General features: G+C 51.2%; 2 protein-coding genes across 4 annotated transcripts in view; one reads left to right on the top strand and one right to left on the bottom strand.

The window, feature by feature from the left end:
* Positions 1-1,099: 1,099 nt before the first annotated feature.
* The window catches only part of LOC125959121 (angiotensin-converting enzyme), a 63,594-nt gene continuing 42,096 nt past the window's right edge, over positions 1,100-22,597 (bottom strand). For all 3 annotated transcript variants that reach the window (XM_049691919.1, XM_049691918.1, XM_049691920.1), the window contains exons 10-11: positions 3,461-3,601; positions 1,100-1,544 (exon numbers count right to left, since the gene is read on the bottom strand). In XM_049691919.1, coding sequence (XP_049547876.1) covers positions 1,220-1,544; positions 3,461-3,601 — 466 coding nt within the window. In that variant the 3' untranslated portion in view covers positions 1,100-1,219. The remainder of the gene's footprint in view (positions 1,545-3,460; positions 3,602-22,597) is intronic.
* LOC125959131 (skin secretory protein xP2-like) lies at positions 17,686-20,302 on the top strand. Its single transcript, XM_049691938.1, has 2 exons — positions 17,686-17,840; positions 18,242-20,302. The coding sequence occupies exons 1-2, from the start codon at positions 17,829-17,831 to the stop codon at positions 19,361-19,363; spliced, it is 1,134 nt and encodes a 377-aa protein (XP_049547895.1). The 5' UTR covers positions 17,686-17,828; the 3' UTR covers positions 19,364-20,302.

The raw sequence follows: 22,597 nt of genomic DNA, 5'->3' as shown, positions 1-22,597 counted from the left end.
TCTCGTGTTAGCCCTCATCAAGATCAGCAGCGTCATCAGCATCATCATCATCATCAGCATCATCGCCATCTCCTACAACATCATCTTGCACGGAAAACGCCGCTCGGAAGCGCCGTAACAAGATCAAATGATCAAATTCAATTTAGCTCGACGGCGACGGCCATGTTGACCATGCGACATGAGTATGCAGTGTGTGTGCGACGCATTTGGTCCGGCAACGTTGGTCACATTAGGGCATTGTGCAAGGGCCCGGACCAAGTGAAGCTGCACTTGATCTTGGCCGTTGTTTGAGGCGTCGTGTCGTTGATCCAGCATACGGTTATGGACGCTTGTCACCGCCGAGAGTGGTTCCGTGCTGACCGAACTGGGCAACAGCAACCAACCAACTGGGCACCCTGTGATGACCTTTGCATGTCCATATCGAGCAAGTGTGCGTGTGGTCCCTCAGAGAGTCTGTTTGTTGCGTAGATCCTCGAGAGTAGAGAGTATCCTAGGTGTGATGATGCTTAATGACCTCCTGGATACCATGTCAGGACATAATTTGAATGTAGATTCAACGCACGAATGTTTTCCGAATGGAAGACGATCTAATTTAATACCCGAAGCAACTGCTTGTGTGCCCCGTTGGAGATTAAAGGAAGAGCTTCCTTGAGAGCATCTCGACGTGCAACCGTCTCGAGTGGCGGATGCTAAGATGTGAGATCATCGCACGTATCGCAACGATTGCTCTCTGCGGTTTCGTTTCCGCAAAAGGCGCTCCCTTCCGTCTCCATTGATCAAAACCACTTACCCGAAGAGGAAGCTGCAGCAGAACATAAAACAAAACGAACGAAGCCCTGATGGAGCAGGAGGAAACCCCAAATCGCCATCGAGCGAAGCGTCATTTTCAATTGAAGCAAATTGTCTTGGCACTCAGGGGGGAGAGGCCTGTACCGAGTTGACTGTACCCGCAGAACGCGATCTCGAGTTCAAGTTCCGCTTTCCTGCAACGGACGATTTGTGAACTTGGCGAGTCATCAATCCAATCCGCAACGTCGCAGTACGCACGTAAACACGCTCGTCTTCGATGGACATCACTACTATTTATTATACTCTCTCGCTGCCTCTCTATTACGTTGCTACTCGACAAACAAAACCTGCTACTCCACGATGCCTCCCAGGGCATTTTACTCTTACTCTAGAGGGGTGCAAACGCTCGACCGCGCACACACCTCATATCTTAACCGACGCTAAGCTGATGATGTACAAGGGCACCAATCAGGCAGGAAATCGAAACCAACAGCCAGCTGGTGAGCTGCAGCCGGACCGCAACATTGTAGAACCCACCGTACACCTGCAGGTTGGCCGTCTCGATGCTGTGCTTGCAGTAGTCACCATCGTAGATCCAACCGACGTACTCGTTGTTGCGCAGGTTCTCATTCCGCAGCCATTCCTCCAGGGGCCGGAAAAACTCACGCAACGCGGACCCATCGAGCCGGCCTTCGCCGATTACCTCCTGCAGGACCTGTTGCCACGGTTGTGACGCTCCACGTTCCATCAGCTTCCTGGTAGCGAGACAGAGAGAGAGAGAGAGAGAGAGAGAGAGAGAAAGCGAGAGAGAGAGAGAGATAGAGAGAGAGAGGAAGACAGAGATAGAGAGAGCGAATGGAGTTAGTAAGTTTGACTTGATTTGTGGTCGCCTCGGAAAGTAAAACTCTTTGAAATCAACCGTCATTTTTAAATATTTCGTTTCGTTTCGAACGCTCGCTCGAGTGACAAACGGCCAATTGGCCATTCACCAGGATGCACCTTTTCCTCGTGTGCACTTCACACGAGCCCGACCTAAATGCTGGTCAGCTGCAAACTGCACTCGGGCATAGTCACACCACGGGCGGTCGACTGGCGGTCGACGCATTACGCAAGTGCTTGCTTGCTCCCAGCGGGTGCAAATCAAACGTTTCGCGAGCTACAATTACCAGAGACGCTCGATGCATCATCATCATCGTTGGCGTCGGCGTCGTCGTCGCCCTCGTCGTTTGCTCGAACGCATCGCGAGCTCTTGGCCAGAGCATAGAGCATGTCAGACAACCAGAAGCTGGTGCGTTCGAAAGTGTTACGGCCAATGGTGTGGTGTGGCGGAGGCTGTGGCTCTGACACACATCTTAACCGGGGGATAAGCCATGCAGACGCGGTACGATTTATGGGTGACAATGCGTCAATCAGTGGCGTAATGAGCGGAGCGTGACATGTTACTTTTTCCCGTCAGCTCGCTAGGATCGAATTCGGTCTCGCTAGTTATTCTTGTGTTAAGTGCGGCCATCAGTTATTGAGATGCACTTTAGTAACTACGTTTAAATGCATGCTACATTAGCCAGGCTAAAAGCTACTTCTGCCAAGTTCTTTTTATTGCCCGGATTTTTCTAACTGAAGAACATTACTTGCTTTGCAGGAAGATGTCTAGCATTTCAGTGATCTTTCCATTGGTTTTGAAATGCTTCTCGAATCAACAACATTTGGGCAAATTTACTCAATTTCGATTCCTAGAAACATTGTAATCTTTCTGTACAAGTGATCCTACGCTTCGTTTTTTAACCATACCATATAATTATCAAGAGTGTATCACTTTCACGATTCTTCCTCCATAAACCATAATCTGTCACAGGTGTGTTGCATTTCTACGTCACCTTCAGTATCGACTCCACGAGTATTATGCCACTCAAAGCATGAAATCGTCAACAACTCCGTTCGATAAAACCAATCCTAAGCTTCCTGCTTAGCACATAATTACGCACCAGCTAATCCTTGTGGGTTCATAATTAACCGGCTACATACATGAGACCAATGACACGCGCCCGACCGAACGCTATCTCAAACATCCCTCTTATCGAGTTACTCACGCAAACGAGCTCACCCCCTTCGCCCCTTCACCTCTTCTAGCTAATTTCTGAAAAAGGAATTAACCCCTATTCCCGCATTACCTAATCCTCCTCCTTAAATGTGCCGGTTGTGGAGTCGAACTGCTCACAAAAATATCCCAACCCAACTCGGCTCGGTCCATCCACCGGTTAGTGTGTGTAATGGTAGAAAGGCTAGCTGGCTGGCTGGCTGGACCTGACGGGTTAACCAGACCGGACCACTTGTTCATCCAAACCCCTGCCCCTGCGGTTGATGTAACTATCAAAAACCCATCAGCCATGGTTCATGATGCGGTCCAGAAGCGCAAGAAGCACAAACAAACTTAACTGGATCACACACCCGAGGGAGAAAGGAAATGGGGTCACATTTGAGGGTTTTGTTTTTCCTCGATTAACCGCAGAGTTTTGGGTTGAGGTTGAGGTGACATTTAGCGTCCCCTTCCGTTCGTCCGTCCATCCGTCTGGTGATTGCCTTTCCTCTGGAAACCTGGAAGCCTGTGTTGTGGCCTTGGCAAGGGGGCGTCCTATTGACAGCCTTGTCTGAACGGGGAATAGGGGATACTCACTTGAGAATGTTGCCGGCCGCCGGCTGGCGGTAGATGTCACACTTATGCAACGGCTTGTCGGGATCCCGTGGGTCGTACTGGCCGGACGCGGTGCACAGTGAGCGATAGATTTGAAACTGTAACACGTTCGAGAAGAAGTACCTGGAAAAAAAAGGAGGAAAAGGGAGGTGAGTTAGAGCGAGAGAGAAATGAGGCCCATTATGAGCGAGAAATGTATAACAATTAGTCATTTTACAAAGCGACTGACATGGGGGATTGGGGAAAGCCCTGCAGCTGAAACCCAACAGACGGACACGCGACGCTTAACAGACGCCCAATCTGAAAGATGCACGGATAAGAATGGAGGTGCTGCATGCTGGGCGTTAAGGCCGGTTGCTTAACGCGTGCCACCTACTTGAAAAGGTTTTGGCGCGCCTGACCAATGCCACCACTTCTATTCAGTCTCGCCATTCCCAATGTTCAGGCCCCAAAAAGGCTGAAAGGATGGATTAATGTAAACCAAACAAGCAACCGACGAACGACCGAACGAGAAAATAAAAAGATCAAAACAAAACGATCGATCAAAGCCCAAAAGGAAAAGTGGAATGCGTCGTCCCTCTGAGATCGCGAAGCAAAAGCCAGAGGAAAGCCAAGCCAAGGGGAAGGTGTATGCATTCACCACCGTGCACCAAACAAACGCATACAAAAACACACGTGGCCGAGGTTCACGCCACCAGACGATCGCGTACGCTCGTTGCACAATGCATGCGCCAGCATAAAAGGTGCAACACGGCTCACATTGTGTTTCTCAGTCAAACAATCGATGGAGCCCGGTTCTGGGGGTTCATGCATTTCACGCGCGCACCCTGGGTGTACGCCTTCCCGGCGTTTCGTTATTTTGAGCCCCATTAACGGGAGCAAGGCAATCAATGATTACTAGCAGCAGTAGCAGTAGCAGCAGCAACAGTCGCCATCGAAGCCAAAGAAACAGAGCAAATATTATAATTGCTTTCAACAACAAGTGATAATGTCAATTATTAGCCTGAAACACTCTCAACTCTCAGGTGCATTACATACACTCACGCACACACCAGCCATTGCTGCTGATTACCGGCGCTCCGGCATTTCATTAATTAAATTTACCGGTTCGTCGCTTCACACTCGTTGAGCTCCTTTTCGTTTCTCCTTCGGTTCGCTTTTCTGCAACCACGCCTCACACCAATCGGACACCGAAATCTGATCCGCTGATCATCGTGTAACCTTCGCTTCGAGGGGTGCTGAGTGAGTGCTGTGGTGTTGATTGATTAAAACCCGAGCCAGAAGTCACTTTTCTCACCAGAAGGGCGGTTGATTGAACTGTGACTTAACGCATATCAATCCCGACGAAAGGTTAGTGCATAGTGCTGATTGATAATTTTGATCGATCAATTCAGAGTAGTAGCGGCAGCAGCAACGGTGGCACACAATCTGATTGATAGCTGCCGGTAGTTAAGCCCACAGCCCAGCGACTCGACATCAGACACGGCAGCACAGTAGCGAGCGGCTTTTCGATCTACAATCTGCAATCTGCAGCTCGCGCTAGCCACACTCACTGGTCGTTTCACTGGCCGGTTGGCGGCTCTTTCATCGTTCCTTTGCGGAAAAGCTGCCAGAACGGACAGCTCTCGGCTGCTGCTTGGTCTATGGAGCGTTCCTCCACTCCGCGCGCCGGCCAGTTGGTCGGTTAGAAATAATGAGAACCGCGGGCCTGCGGACAGGCGCTAGCGATAGCTTCAGCTTTTGCATAATAAACGCTCGCTCAGCTCGAGCACCCCCCGCGGCATAATCGGCGCAATGCTGATCATGATCATTGGACCATTATGGTCCATTCGCCGCGTAAAATGGGACGGGGAAATTGAAAAGAAAACGTTCGCCGATCCCGGAGCGCGATCGCTTTCATCTCAATTCCCGTGCAAGCAAATATATTAACGGGAGTGGCGGTTCGATCGCCCGGGATAGCGATCCGATCGAACCAAACCGAAGCTTATTATGAAGCAATACAACGCGCGATCCTTTAGATGATTTTTTTTCTTCTTTGCTTCGCTTCTAAAACCCCAAAGTGATTTACAAGCGGCCGGTAAGCCGTTAAATGTCAGCATCGGTGCTCATCGGTAGGCGAGGGGAGCGGCGATTGGGTGTTTACAATCCGCGCCGAATCCTCCAAAAGCTCCCGCTTCACGAATCATGCACCCAGCTTCAAGGTTTCGCGTTCGTATGTTGTCGAGTGTCGTCGGGGCAGAGAAATGTCATAAATGGCATCACGAGCTGGCCGGAAGGGGGTTGGGGAGGGGAGGAAGGGTGATCGTGATGTACTCTCGACTCGAATCGAATTATTATGGATTGGCCGACGCGATGCTTTGGCAAATTTTGTGCCCATCGCTCGTCTTCTTCGCTAATGGTGATGGTTGGGCTCATCTGGATGCGGCCATTAGTAGCATATGCTTTCGTTTAGCGATATTTTTTGGCACAAACGGAACGCAATTACGCTCGACGCGCAAAACGATCGTTAATCATCGACCACAATTATGCTGCGCGGTTGCATGCACTCGAACACAAACACTATCGATTGCATCGTCGTGCGCAGGCATCGTGCCCCGGGGGTTAGGCTGTTGAATGTCGTTCATGCAGCAAAACAATCGTCAGCTGCCCGGTCAGGCGCCATTTGTCGCCGTTCGGAAGATTAAGAAATTGTGTCGCGCTTTCCGGGACAATGGGACAGTCAGCATTTTGGTATTGTAAATATCAAGGCCACCAGAAAGGGGCGAGCGGGTGCTTCTTCTGCCGGGGGTACAAATTAAACGACATTCACGACAACGAAACGCTCCTTCGTTCTTATCAAAACCAGTTCATCTCGTTTCTTTTCGCCCCGTGAGGACGTGCCAATGAGAATGTCGTCGTCGTTCTCCCGGGTGCAGCATTTCAATTGATCGAAAATGAAGAAAAGCAAGTGGCAAGAGGCAAGATCCGTGGCATTTGAATGTCTCAATCAATCTACAACCACCGGTTCGTTGCCGGATACGGTTGAATTCCTTGTCACCCCTGTATGCTTGAATGCTTATGCGTAACATATCAAATGCGTGTACCTCGGAATGTTCGCCAGCAACTGACAGACAGACAGACAGAGCCAGCATGTTGGCACATATGTCGCCATGCAGAACGTTTACTAGCATTCCCGTCAGAGGCTCGCTTTCCGCGAAAGCTACGAGCTCCACACGACAACGCAACAAGCTTGCGTTGCGCTGCTGCTGTTGCTGCTTCTTCCTCTGCTTCTGCTTGCACCAGCTCGATCACCGTCACTCAAGCCTTCTCCCCTTTCAGATAATGAACAGACAGTGAGTGCACCACCGCCGCCGCCGCCGCCGCTCGTACTCCCGGAGCTCCCAACCAGTAAGCTTTACGTAATTTCGTCTTGAGACTCGCGACGTCCGTCCGGATGTTTTTGGCAACGACGCTACGCTACGCGACGTACCGCACGTGACCCACATTTGGTTGATCGGACGGCTACTGCTGCTGCTACTACTACTGCCCTTCGCATTCGATTCGTTGTCGCGATCGCGCAACCCTCGGGGGTTGGGGAAACCAACCAATAGGCAAAATAGGGAAGCGACGTGCCGCCATTCCGGTTGGTCAGTTCAAGGTCGCGTCCCTGTTCGGTATTTCTCCCCTGGCAACACCGGACCCGGCCGGACCTGGTGACCCAATTTCCCTGCCCACCCAACCCGCCTCACTCTAAAGCCCCGTTTCCAATTGGTTCCGTTCGTCGCAAAAGGGCTTTCACTTCGCGGAACCCCTCACCAGACGACGAACACGGTCGTTGAAGTCGAAGCGCGACCGCATGACCGCGGATGCAAGCAAGCAAGCAAGCAAGCGATCGTACGCGCTGGTATGACGGGCACTACTGGCGGAATTATGTCCGGTTCGAAGCGTTCGACGCGTTGGTGGATTGCTTCACTTAGCCAGCCTCGCTCGCACTCGATTTCGCTCTCGGAATCATCTCGTGTCCAGCAGCTCTTTTGCACCGTGATCGTGATTCGTGATTCAACTGCCGCCGATCCGGGGTCATCTCGAGCACGTAGATTACAACATTGCCCGGCCGGACCCCGACCACAATGCGAGTTGCGCGATAAGTCGCCGGGGAAGGTGAAGAACGGCGGAGAACGGTCCAGCAGTTTATCCATCCAACCTCGACCGAATCGTGCCGAAGATGATCTGGTTTCGTTCCGTGCAATCAATTACCATCGATCGATCGATCGATCGGGCGCCGTTTAATCCGATGAGAAATGGAACGGTTTGCCGGCGGATACCACGGATCAATACTAAAATCCCGACCAAGGCAAAGCAAAGATGAAAATCGATCGAAGACGATTAAGAAAATGGAACTCAACGCAAATAGCAAGTGTCACCAGGTCCAGTGATCCAGCCGGATGATATGGAGAGTCCTTTCACAGTATCAAAAGTCCTTGACCATAACGGGGCCACACAGTGAACACTACCTTATCGCAAAACGAACTTTTCAGTCCATGGAATGGGTCATAAATTCCGTTTTGCAAATGCACTGAACACGACAACTGAAAGCGAAATTCCATTCTCGGCCATCAGGTCAAGCGAATGGCGGTGTCGACAGCCTTCTCCTTTCGACGATAAGAAGATCGCGAAAAGTTGCCAGCAATAATTTCGGTGTTCTGGAAAGGGGTGTTCGGATTGGACCGATGATTGGGCGCGATTTATGAATGATTTATGCTCTCAAATTAACGTGCAACGGTGTACCGGTCGGTATCTAACACCTTACGACTCGCTAAGTGGAGCGAAGATCGTTCAATCGATCGCGATCGATTTATTACCACTCGGCGCGAACCGCGAGCTCGCAGCATAATTGTCGATTCGTGCCACCGATTTCAAGCGCACCCTCCCGATTCGTCGCTTGATTTATTGTTTATTTGCTTCTCGACTGTCGTCGCGGCGGCTCGCAAGTTGCTCAAGCGGGGAGAAGACGAAACAGAAGACGCCAACCCGGCTTCGAGGATTCCCTCCTCACCCTTCGAAAGTCAAAGATGGTAGCAGCATGAACCAAAACATAGAAAAACACAACAACAACAACAACAAAAAATCGAAAGGGAAACCAGGGCACCCCGAGCGGGCCTTCGCTTGCGAGCTTCGGCTTGCGAAAAAAGCGCAGGAATCCTTCGACAACCATTATTACATCTCTCGCACACACCGCAGTGTTAGTACTTAGTACCATCATCCACCGCACCGCTGCACCGTGCTCGCGCGAGTAAGCGCGTTTTAAATGGAGAACCTCGGCGGCAGCGGCGACGTTCAAGGAAATGACGGTTCGCCTCATGGTCGCAGCGCGCCCGAGATCCTTTCCAACCATCCACGGCACCGGCGACCACGGACAGTAGGGCAGTAGGTGGCGACAACGAGTGTAATTAAATCTCTCATCGTACGCCGAGATCGCAATGCAAACCGCCGTCCCTCTCTTTTGGCCCCTAATGGTTGTGCGATTTGCTGGCTTTTTGCATCCATTTAGTTCCAGCAGCGAGCAGTCCGCTTGGCTAGCTTGGTTGGCTGGTTGGTTGGTTGGTTGGTTTGGCCCATTCAAACCGCAAACCGGCCGTTTCTTCAGATTGACAATGTCATTAAATTTCTTCTACATGCTGCGGCTACTACGGCTGCTGGCACTTGACACACCGAACCAAACAGGTTGCCCCGAGAGTTCAAGTACGTTCGAGCTGGGATTCGAGCGCAAAACATCCGCAATGCATGCATGCATGGTACGCGATGGTGCGTAGGCATTCTCGAGGCACTGCACACACACACATACGCGTTCGTACAAACAGTCGTAGAGTTGGCGAAATGTCTCACTGCGGAGCTACAATCGTCGATCAGAAGCCATCAGAAGCAGCAATCACCTCGCCTAGCCGTTTGACCATCTGGTTTACCTCGAAGGGAGGATTGGGAGGGGAGGTGTAATGGGGAAGGTGGTACTAATGGGCACCTTCAATCAATCGCATCATCGAACCCGTCGAGAACGAGAGGAAAATTTGTGTGCGCAATGTGACGTGCGTCAGGCACGTCGTGTCGCAATCACCGGAGTTCCTGTTCCACTTGGCAACGATGCGAGTGTAACAAATAGTTTAAATGCCTTTTGCTGTTTGATTGACGCTCGATGCTAGTGCGCGGTTTCATCATCAGCATCAGCAGCAACATCTGCATCAGCAGCAGGAGCAGCAGCAACAGAAGGTTGTGACCTGCACTGTGAAAATGTTAAAATGTAGCGAGATGAAAATGCTAATTACGATGATGAAAATTGGCCTCGACTACACACCATCGAAACCAGACACAACAGCAACAGCAGCAGCCGCCACCACCGGCAACTTTGTGCATTCCGAGACAGTGTTGTTGTCCCGTGGCGTGGTAGGGGGACATGCAAATTCTATTGCAGAACCAAACCGCCAGCGTAAGTAAACATCGCGCAGTAGCGCTTCTTTGGACCGGCCTCATCGTGACCGGTCGGCCATCGGTCACGGTGGCGGTACGAAGAAAAGGGAGAAGAAAAGAAGAAGACGAAACTAAACTAATCCCAGGGAACCTTCCTCTCCACAACACATAACCGATCTCGAAATCAGACTGAGAACTCATCGCAGCGGGGGTTAGGCTCAGCGAATAAACATCAGCGGAGCCACCATTTTGCATCGCCTTACGTATCCTACGCTCGCTGCACTCGAGCCTACTCCTGGCTGCAACTGGTTTTGGACGGGACTGGACGCGTAAGACCATCATAACCTATTTTTCTGCAGCCCACCCAGGCCAGACCGGGCGCTCGGTGTTCAATTCCTTCATTTGCTGCTGTTGCTGCTGCTGCCCGGAGGACCAAGAACGAAACCGATCAGCAGAGACCGAACGAACGGAGTGCTGGAGTTTGGCTGCTTGTTAGTAGACGGCAGGGACCGACCGTGGGGGACTCATTACATAATGCTGGTGCTGCTGCTGCTGCTGCTGCTCCAGAAGGGAGCAGCCTGGTGTCCGGGTTTGCATATCGTGGCTGATCGACGCGTTCGATCGTGGCCAGGCCGTCTTGCTAATGCAAACAGACTGCTGGCCCGCTGGACAATGCGGTAGTGAAGCCCTGCTGCTCTTTATCTCATTACGGTCCCGCTTTAAGTAGACAGACCAAAATCATTTAGCAATAATGCAGCCGCAAGACCACCACGGATCGTACACGATCGTATGGCGGCGACCGCGGCGATGGCGGCGGCGCCCGGAGCAATTGTCTATTAACTTAAGGACATATCGTCACCAGAACGGAGCACCCTCGAGTCACCGATCGGCGCCCTGCCAGTTTGTATGATTTGTGGTCACAGCTAGCGCCGCCACTGTCTGCACTTTTCCCTCTGTGTGTGTGTGTGTGTGTGTGTGTTTGTGTGTGTGTGTGTGCACGCCGGGAGTCGTGCTTTGTTGCAGTGCACCTGGCGCCGATCGATGATCGGTAGCTGGCGATGAAGAATGGACGTGGACCTTCAAGTAGCATTAACCACCGCGAGGCTCTTCTAGATGATGAAAAGTAAACGCGAAATCAGTCAGTTGTGCACATGTGTGTGTGTGTGTGTGTGTGTGTGTGTGTGTGTGTGTGTGTGTGTGTGTGTGTGTGTGTGTGTGTGTGTGGGGGTGTAGGACTAGCTAGCGATCGCCAATTCCGAGCGCCAAAACTGTGTCATTCCCCCGGCAAGACGCTTATGTAATGGCGCTGCTTGTGGCGAACGTGTGGCGTTCGCGAGGTCACAAGCTTTACGTCCACCGGCGCAAAACGCGCGCGCAAAAACACACGGCAAACGATATTGTGCCCGGGATTTATTGCACTTCCGTGGATGGTTTATGGTGCTTTCGGTCTTATCGGAGTGAGCCAGCGTCCAGCGAATGTTGTTGTTGTTGAGTTGTTGAATTAAAAAGAGGATCAATCACTCACTTACTGAGGAGGAGTTTCGTTGTTGACGAAACCGGGCCAACGGAAAAGGGAGCGGCCACTCTTCCGTACCGGTAGCCGGTTGCCGGTCGTAAGATGCATAAATAATCCATCATGCACGCGGTTCGCGTCGAATACCAATGAACGAGCCGACGCGCGAGCGCATCGCCACCCCATTAGCTCTCTCACTTGCATGACAATTATTCGAATATTACAATATTTTGTTCCCCAACGACGCTTCCCACTTCGAGACTTCAACGACTTCTTCGATGACTTCAATGACCAATAGGCAAAACGGAAGCTCGCGCACAAAAATCAGATCACGCGATCGCGATTGAACGGCCATCGCCAAAGCACATCGTTATCCGTAGTCGAAGCTGAAACCCGGCAACAGTTGCAACAGAAAGATAGTCCAGAAGACGCGTGGGGGGGTTCGTCGCTTCGCGAATGATGAAATCGTTCGTCTGCTGTCTAGCAGCAGCAGCAGCAGCAGCAGCAGCAGTTGACTGTCATTGACTCAGCGCGAAACCATAACGATACCGAAACCCCGATGGACGTCTGCCACCCGCCCCTTGGGTGGCCTTCCCTCCCCCTCGCTTCTCATGCTCCACGATGATGCAATGGCGTGCAGCGACCGCCACAGAGACACGGGTGACAGCATATGATGCCGTCACTTGCACCGCACCGCACCGATGGAGGAAGAGACGAGTACATAAACATACGGTTGCATCGTGAACACTTTCAACGGGAAGGGGACACTCAGGATGCTCAGAACGGCGAGTCCCCTTTCCTCCCTTCCAACCCCTCCCCATGGCTTCGGTCGTTCGATTCGGTTGCATCGCATAAATGCAGTCCAGTCTCGATCTTCGGTTTCGGAGTCGGCATTCGACTAGACGGGAACTGTAATTTATTTCGACACCACCACCACCACTACCACCACCCGCAGTCACCAGTATGGCCCCAGGGGGATGGTCAGACTGTTGTTTTGTTTGTTGCGCGGACACCGATCGATGTCATTGGCGGCGGTGGCGTGCCGTTGGCGGTATTTCCACTGCTGGTGTGCCTGGCCAGTAACTGTCAGCAGGAGCCGGGAGCCGGGATGTGCAATCCAGCACCGTATGCATATGTATGCTCCCTATGCTTTGGTTTTTGGCTGGCCAATAATGTGCCACCTGCGGATTCGCGGTTGTGAATGTCACTCACACGGCGGGGTGGCGGGGATCGAATCGAATCGGCATCAAGTGAATGCCGACGAGCGAAAAGGGATTCCTCCATTCATTTCTTTTATGTTACCGCGAACGATTTATTGAGGAAGAATAATAATTTATGTTAAAATTAAAATCAAACTGATTAAATGAAATCAAATTTAATGTAATCATTCAAATTAAATCTATTCTAATTTAATGTGAAACCAAAACATAAATTTAATAATACAAAATGTTCCATGTATTCTAAACAAAATGAACTAAAATAAATCCATCATAAGCGAGTAGCCCACACGTTGCCATTTGGCTGTTTGGTTTGAGCTGTCATAAGAGGTTTGAAGAGGCATACTATTAGGTATACACTGCGTGATCGGTTGATGGGCCCTGCTGCTGCCCTACTGCCAGCCACCACACTTAACCGAATTGTCGAAGTATTCAAAGAAGTGGAACACACATCTTGGCATGCTGGCATGTTGCTATCTGCCACCGCAAGTACAGAGTTCCCGCTGTTTCCAAATACACGCGCCTAGTAGCTCCCACAGCACGCCACAGCTCCCACCGTACACGATCGTTCGCTCATTCAGCGCTCGTGCAAAGTCTGAGCGAGCGTGTGTGTGTGTGTGTGTGCCCGCGAGAGACCCACGTGCAGGAGGAGTGCAGGAAGATTAAATCATCTTCTAGGCATGCCGCAGTACAGCCCAGCAGCCAATAGCAAAAGTGTGCTACCGAGACGACGAACGTTCGTAAATCATAAATCATTAACAAAAAAAACCCATGAACAGCTCATACCCGGTTTATCGTGGCCGCATCTTGCTGTACGATGATGAATGGACTTATCACTGGCCGTAAATTGTCCCCCAAAGTACCCTATTCCTCGTTGTAAAATGGCAAAGGGATCGAACTGCGCCGGGATTTGCGACCAACAATAGACACCGGTCGGATCGGGTCCTATTGGTTTGGATGTGGAATTCGGTTTGTTATACATTTCGCACCACCCACCAAGTGGGTTTTCCCACACGCGCAAAACACGCGGCTGTTACATCTTCTTAACCGGTTGCCGGTGTGCAGCGCAACCGATTTCGGATTGCGAAAAGCAGCGAAAGATCATATGAGTTTTCGGTTCGGGGCGGGATGATCAAGTCACATCACGAGGGCGTGTGCGTCAGTGTGGTGCGTGCGTGAGCCGAATGGTTGAGACGGAGACGATGGGACGTCGATGGTGGTGGAGGTGGAGTGAGTGAATGAAGAAGGAATCCTTGGGACACGCGCAAATGGCATTGGGTAGGTTTTAGGGCAACCGACCTAAATACTGCAAAAGGGTCGATGGCCCCGTTAAAGGAAGAGGAGGAGGAGGAGGAGGAGGAGGAGGAGGAGGAGGAGGAGGAGGAGGAGTAGGAGGAGGAGGGGGGGAGGGGTTGGGGGCTCGTTGATAGCGAAATTGCGTCGCGGTGCACGGTGCTGTTGTGTGTTCGCGTGGCTTTGGTGTTCAATTATAGCCGGCTGAATCATCATTCAGCCGGCTTCAAAAGGCATGCGCTGGCAATGCTGCTTCAGTATGACAAACTGAACATCGAGCTGGCAGTGCTACTTTTGTCCAGTCATCTTGCTTTGTTTGATAAGTGGGTGGGGTATAAGGAATAATTTGCAACTTGCTGTATTCACTTGCTGCAACTTTAAATAGATAAATCTAAAAATACCAAATGAGTCCATGCTAAAGTCAGCCGATACTTTTTCTGCGTCAACACTAATCGAAAACCGTCTTTAGACGTGCAGATAAAAGAAAATAGCTCAGTATAGCTCATTTTTTTTTCAGTCAATCAAACAAAGCATACATTATTCCAACAAATTAATAGCTTATTAGTACAAAACAGTATTTTATTTTTTCGTCATCTCAACAAACATTTTTCAGGTGTGTAGAGACAGTATAATCGGAGACAATGCAAATTTAATCCTGTATCTGACCAAGACTTTTACCCAGGCTACAGCGATTGTAAAAGATCATGAAGAACGCGGGAAAAATATGTTTTCTGCATCCTGGGCGCACCCAAGAACATGAAAAACCATCGCACTACCGCGAACATTATGTCGAGCGATATGTCGGGCGATGTGTCGCCGCCACAGCATTCGATTTGTTCACATTGTCCCTCCCAACCCCCAAGGGCACGCGCTTTTTCCACGGCAGTTCGGTAAACAAAAACCCAGGAACGCAATTATCTCACCATTTAATGTATAGCGCGGGTCACCGAGATCACCACCATCGCCACCACCACGCGGTTTCGTTTGGACCCTTTTGCTGCACCTTTTGCGAGCGCGAACGATATTGTTTGCATGATCTGGCTGATGCAGGACCGGAGATAACATTGAGCTGGCCGCACCACACCTTCCACCTTCGGTTCGCGCCATTTCATGCTCGACATTTGCACCGCGGGAGCCACGATTCAGTAGCAACCAGTCATGGCTTCCCAGCAGGCGCCACAGCGCGTGATCTAGAACGACCCCATATATCGTGTGACCGTCTGTGACCGATTCTCTCAATTCCGCGTTGTTCTGCTGCTGCTGTTGCTAGTATCTTAACATGCTTTTCCACCTATTTGCCAGATCACACACACACACATTCACAGTTGCTTTGGGGAGCACCTCTCCACCCCCTGTGGTGACGATCGAAACCCGTGACCGGGGTGTTGAGTAATGGATTCAAATTTGGCCAAGTCAAGGGTCACCTCACCTCTTCGGAGGCGGAGTATTTATGCTTGGCACCCCCGATGGCGTTGCCCCGATTTCGCAGCATAACCGCCAGGGGTACGCGGTGTGGCGTTGACGACGATGTGTTTGTTGCCCAAGAATTGCCGGAGCCCCACAAAGTGGCGCCGCAATTTCGCAATGTCCGCAACGAAAACAAACAAACAAACGCCACTGATGCTGGGCACTGGCAGCGTAGCGGCTCCGGATTGACCGGACAGCGAGCGAGAAGCGCACGCACAGGTTAATTAATTTATGGATCGGTTGACTGCGTACTTGCTGACCGATTATGTTGGGCGGCAGGTGTGTTGTTCAGCACGATTGGGCGCCCGATGGCAAGGTGGTTGTGGTGATGATGACTAGCACCAGCACCACCATCATCATCATCATCATCACCGTCACCATCATCTCGCGGTCGACACGGTTTGTGGAGAGTAATCTTGAACTAATTATGTCGACCACGCGCTCGTCGTCGTCACGACAATGGACAAGCCACCGGCCAAAGTGCACCACGGTGCCCGGTTGCACACACCGCAGAGGCCGCTGTCCGGAGCTCAAGGCTGAGAAATGGTGTTTGGTTCAGCTCAGCTCAGCTGGACCGCGCGCCCGGATGCTTGATTTATGCTGATCAGATGTGGGCTTCACGCATTCGGGCGACCCGAGCACGACCTGATGGTTGAGAACGTCACTCCTACGATCCCAAGGTCACCGATCTCATTGCATTCCCCTCCCCACCCCGGGGGGGGCTGTCCTTGGAGCGTGCAGTTGTCGCATGGAAAGAGAGCCTTGGCGATTGCCTCAAGTGAACGATGGTTTTACGATGCGTGAACTAGTCACACCAGTCAGGCTCCGTGGCAGTGGATGCCACAATTTATGGTTCCAGGTTTCAGTCTCCTAATCGTTCACATTGACGCTTGTAAACCAACCAACCACAATGACACAATGGGCGCGATCAACCATCAACATCATCCCATCTCATTAGCGATGATTAGTTTATCTTTTGTCTCGATCGCGCTGCTCAGTCACAACACCCGTGCTTTAGACACCCTGTCCTAGGGCCGGTTGCGGCCATCATAGGCATCTTGCAAGTTCTTGCGTTATGAGAGCATGAGCCGTTGGCCGAGATGGAATGTTTCGAGAGACATTACAGATACCTCACACTGGTTGTTAGCCAATCGGCGAGCTATTTGCGTGAGGGTCAACCGGGTATTGACGAGGCGCGTTCAGTGGATTCTTCTCACCAGATCCACTAAGAACCAGCAACTTCTAGTTGCATCCTTCAGTACAGGGTGCCAGTCCGGGGTACCGGTGGGTTCACCATTAGAAGCGCGAGGAGGAAGGCAGGAAGGAAATGAGCATAAAATTGCCGCTCATTTAGTCCGCCGACAGCGCATTTCCACATCGATTCGCAGCCCCTGCGCTACGGCACTGAACGCTAATCTAGGGCAAACGCACCCAAGGTTGTACTTATGGCGCCGCCGCGTACCAGAATGCCATCAAAATGATCAATTAAACCCGGTGTGGTGTGGCCGTGGAAAACAATCATAACGCACCACAACACGACGGAAACACAACTTCCTTCCCGTTTGACAAAAGAACCAACCATTCACAAGAAGGGCACGCACGATCCCAACGAGAGCGAGAGCTCTCAGAGCTGGTTCTCAATTAACTAAACCAACAACGAACGAACGGACGAATTTGCATGGCCGCACTTCAAGGTCCGGACCGACATCTTGCGCAAAAGTACTTCAAAGCGGTGGTAGAGAGAGAGAGGCATGGGAAATTTCTGCCGCCTTTGACACACGCCCGAGGTTCACATTCGCCATACATTTCCTGGAACTCACGCCCCGGAAAAGTCGAGCCCCTACCATGAAAAAGGGGGCACACCTTCCAAGATCAGCTCTTGAATGTCTGCTGCTTCTTGATCTCGTGCACTACTACCTCCGGTGAACCGATAACCGCCCTGAGTAGATACCACCACTCTCGATGACGGTGCACTCACACGCTTTGAGTCACCACCACCACCACTCGGCGTAGTAGTCTCAGCGCTGGACGCGACTTAGTGGCACAGGCCACTCACGTGCCACGTTCATCGCATGCGTGTGAACTCACCGTTCGGGGGTGCTCATCCCTTTCGTTTTCATTCACTCTGGAGGGAGGTGTGCTCGCGCTGGACCGACCAACCGACCGATCGACCCCAAAGAGTGGGAGACGCCGACGTCGCCGCCGCACACGACGGTACTGCGACGACGGTTAAACGCAGAAAATGGTGTGGGACGGGGGACGGGCAGCAGCAGTAGCTGAATTCCGCCGTTTTAAGTAGTATAAAAGCGGCGACTTAGCACAAATCAGCATCCAGTTCGGTGTCTGGAACCGCCACAGTTGCGCACACGTGGTTTCGCTTCGCAGGAGCAGCAGCAGCAGCAGCAGTCGCTGAGTCGCAATGAAGTTGTTTGTGAGTACACAGCACGGTGGTGGAGTGATCCAGTATTATCACCACGCATCAACTTCTGAAAGTGGATCTAAGGATTCTGCGTTGTGTCCGTTTTCCAAGGGGATCTTAGTAGTCCAAGTGAACACAGTAGTAGCCAAAAAAAGTTGAAAGGAAGTGCTCGGAATCTAGTTACCATCGGATGTAGTGTGCTAGTTGAGAAGCGAATGCTCGGACCAGCTTCAGGACCTTTTAGTTCAACAGTTCCTAGAGTTCTTCAATACCTTTAGAAGTCCGTTCTCTTAAGAAGATTGCTCCAAAAGTGACACAACGTGGCCAACGTGGAATCCTCATCGATCTAAGCTCCTCGTACCGTACCGTTGTCGTAGCGTGTTCTAATCTGGTTGGTTCCTTCTCTTCTGCAGATTTGTCTGTCGGCCCTTTTGCTGGTTTCGGCCAACGCCGAATCAGAGCAGAAGAAGTCGGAGGCGACCGAGGGCGGTAAGTCGGCGGTCCCGCTGGAGAAGAAGCTGGACAAACGCGGTCTGCTGAGTCTGGGCTACGGCTACGGTATCAATGGGCTGGACGTAGGGTACATCGGTGGTGGACATCACGGTGGTGCGTACCATGATGCGCACAGCCATCACTACGGTAGCCACGGAGCAGTGTACCTCGGTGGGCATACCGATGTGACCAAGACGGTCACGCTGGTAAAGGGCATCCCGGTGCCGTACACCGTCGAGAAGCACATTCCGTACACCGTCGAAAAGCACGTACCTTACCCCGTGAAGGTGCCCGTTCCGCAGCCCTACGAAGTGGTGAAGCATGTCCCAGTCCACGTCAAGGAGTACGTCAAGGTACCGGTCCATGTGCCCGCTCCGTATCCCGTTGAGAAGAAGGTCCCGTATCCGGTCCATGTTCCGGTCGATCGTCCTTACCCCGTCAAGGTGTTGGTTCCGCAGCCTTACGAAGTGACGAAGCACGTCCCATACCCGGTCAAGGTACCGGTACCGCAGCCCTACGAAGTGACCAAGCATGTGCCAGTACCGGTGAAGGTGGAGGTCCCCGTCCCGGTGCCGTACACCGTGGAGAAGAAGGTCCCGGTCCACGTGAAGGTTCCGGTCGATCGTCCCTACCCGGTCCATGTGCCTGCTCCCTATCCGGTTGAGGTAGAGAAACCGGTCCCGTACACGGTGGAGAAGCCTGTCCCGTACCCGGTGAAGGTACCGGTCGATCGTCCTTATCCGGTGCACGTTGAGAAGCCGGTACCGTACCCGGTGAAGGTGCCCGTCCCGCAGCCCTACTACGTCGAGAAGCACGTCCCGTACACGGTGGAGAAACCAGTGCCGTACCCAGTCAAGGTGCCAATCGATCGCCCGTACCCGGTGCACGTCGAGAAGCACATTCCGGTCGAGAAGCATGTGCCGGTACCGGTGAAGGTGCCGGTGGCGGTGCCAGTTCCGGTGCACGATCATCACCATCACCACCATGATGTGAGCTACACTAGCTTCAGTGGTTACGGTCACGACTACAGCTATCACCATTAGAAAAGTGGAGAGCGAAAGAGCGTCTAGATCTTTCTCTCTCTCTCTATCTCTCTTTCTCTCTTACTACCAAGAGAGACCAAGGGGAAGAGAAGGGACAGAGGACATAACCACCACCGGACACTAACGAACTCTGCACTTCCCTCTGTCTTGACAACTCGAGAACGACCGAGAGCCAGAGCCATCTCGTCCTTAATAGCTATCGACCTCATCATCGAGCACCAGTACACCACTCCCATCTTCCCCCTCAAACACATCTCTCTCTCACACATACACACACACCATGTCCAAAAAGGACTATTACTCACTCACCTCACCTCATCTCATCTCTAAGCCAAGGTTTGGTTTGATGAGCCGGAAAATGGAAGAAGGCGGAAAGACCAAAATGTCTGATCAGTTAGCGCCAGCCGAAGATTGTGATAATTTGATCGTGATTCGCAACGCACTGCCCGCCCTTACCCACCACCATCCCCCACCACTGCCTGTCTTCTCCTTCATCTTCTTCTTCTCCTTTTTCCATCATGCATTACAATTAGTACTTGTGAGGATCAGCCGCACGGAGTCGTCCACAGCACCATCACCACCACCACAACAATGGAGGCGCCTAATGTCTGTGCTGTTTTGCGTCGTAGCGAGTTCAGAGTCAATCAAGTTGTTTTTGACATTTTTGTAGAGCAAAATTGCAAACAAAAGCAAACTAGTGGAAATTTGGAATGGAATTAGACGGACATGGGAAGAGATCTAATCGCTCGAACGCACGCACGCACGCACAGACCGCAGGAGTCGCTGGTGTTTGGTGGCTTCCGGTGGCTGAGAAGCAGAAGCAAAGAAGAGAAGGGGTTCGCACTCGAAGGGCATGATGTATATTGTGTGTGTGTTTTTTTTTATTATATATTATGTGTAAATAAGAAGCGAAAATAAACGAAACAAAGATATTATACAGTAACAACCAGCGTGGACAAATATTAATTAGAACTAGGTTTTGAGAACCGACACAGAATCCAAGTCGTAGCCTGACGATGACCTTCATGGGCTGCCAACCATTGAGTCTCGCACGCCTTGAGTGCCATCGTTTCAAGGACATTCCCATCGTAAACTCGTTCCAGCTGACCCCTCTCGGACGCGTTGTTCAAGCACCGCAACAAACGCCGAGAACTCCGGATGTGAGCACAGTACAAACGTCGCGAGGCTGCGAACTTGATCGAGCGGAGACGTAAAGAGACATAAAGTTATGGGCCTGCCAGCAACATCCATTACCCGACTCGAGTGACATTTGTTCTGGGTGCAAATGCGCCAAACCTGGTTCGAGCGAAGTGGCTTCTCCACCGTCGAGACGGACGACGGATGATCCAACGATTCGATTCGATTGCATCGCTTGCGCAACAATGGCGTCTGCACACACATGCATGAGCGCATAACGACGAGTCGGCCTGGTTGGCACCATAACAGCATCGCGTTAGGAATGTTGTGGCCCACTCAGAACAAACACACACACACACGTTACAGAGCGCAGCGAGCCTCTTCTTCCCATCTACTCTCGGGTGCTGCATCTTTGGGCTGCAGTCAAAAGCACGAGCAAGAGTGGTTGTTTGGTCTGGCAAACGGTTCGTAACCGTGGTGGTGGTGGGTGCAGAATGGAATGTGCCTTACATCTTACCATCACAAACCCACCATCGCAGCAGCAGCAGCAGCAGCAGCAACATCTTCGTCGGTGGCGTCGCGATCTTGCGAACGCCATTCCAGCATTCACTTGCATATTCGTCTTCGATTGTTTGGTTCGCCGTCGATGCGGTAACGCAGCGCGCGCACAGGCGGTACCAGCACCTCCAGCAGCACCCCTTTGAAGATGGCGCACGGCAGACCGCACGATGCTCCGCTTCGAACGAGATCCACCGACAAAGGTCAAGCGAAGCGTTTTGGGAGTCGCGTGGCGCTCGATCGTTCTCGTGGCGCAGCGAAACACTTGCTCTCTTTCTCTCTCTCTCTCTCAGTTGAAGGCATTTTTCCTGTACCCGTGGTTTTTCTCTGGCCTACCCCCCACAACAGTCCCTCCCCTTAGCCAAACCGTTCATTCATTGTTGTTTTGAAGGCAATAGGAGCGAGGGTTTCTCAATCGCAAATTACATGGCATAACCATTACCATCTCGTGTCTCTAGAGGTTTGTTCTGTTGCTGTTACTGCTGCTGTTGCTGCTGCTGCTGCTGCTGCTGCTGCTGCTGCTGCTGCGAGGTGTACTGTTTGATCTCGATCATCTCGATCTCGATTTTCTCGCTGCGAAAGGCGAAGGCGAAGAGGAAAAGAAGGGCGAAAAAAAGTACTACAATGTACCTGCCGCTTTGGAGCGCGGGCGTTGTGTTAATATGTTTTATGATTTCCCAGAGACATGGTATCGTCGCCTGATCGTGGATCATTTGTTTAATTAGGTGGGCCAGGTCTGGCCCCCCCGGCCAGTGTTATGCATTTTATGCGCCTTTTATGGCATTATTAGGAGCACTTTAGGGGCGATTGACGTCCTCGATCATCGCACCGCGATCGTTTAACGCTTACATCAAATGCTGGCTATCGCTGAGCGATAATCTGAAGATCTGAGGCTCTGCGGTATGATAATCTCAAATGTTTTTGGTTCGTAGGTTGAGAGAGTTTTTATTGAAAGCTTTGATCAGATTTTGGGAATTATGATACTAGCTTTTTTTTACATTATAATTTTTCCTTTTTTAAATGATGAATATTTCAAAGACCAAGATTTTAAGCAGTTAAAAAAAATACTCTAAACACATTAGTCATTGCTTCTCGCAACATTAAAGCAATATCCCCAAAACCAACTTTTACAAAGTCAGTATTCACATTATAGCACGAACACATGTAGAACAATGTTTATGATCTTTTAAAAAAAATCTTGAGAAAGGAATAAAATAATGAAATAATAATGCACACTTACTTTAAATTTACGGAAAAAATGAAATCTTACGATTCCCTCACAAAATCCCACAAAATCCTCTCTTCTTGAACCCAAATTATCGTCAATCTCCCTTTACGACAATTAAATGTTACTAAACGATCGAAAGACGCACCCAAACCGGCCAGATAGAAACACCAAACCCAAAGACCGCAGACTCCATTGCTTGCCGCCCGACCCCGCGTACCGATACATTGTCGTCGAGGCGTTACCGGACTTCGGACAGCGGCGATCGGCATCGCGATCGCGACCATTGGATATGACTCTCCGACTCCGATCCT

This window comes from Anopheles darlingi, chromosome 2, assembly GCF_943734745.1.
Source record: "Anopheles darlingi chromosome 2, idAnoDarlMG_H_01, whole genome shotgun sequence".
NCBI lineage: Eukaryota > Metazoa > Arthropoda > Insecta > Diptera > Culicidae > Anopheles > Anopheles darlingi.
The sequence above is the reverse complement of the archived record's forward strand: the minus strand, read 5'-3'. Positions and strand labels throughout refer to the sequence as shown.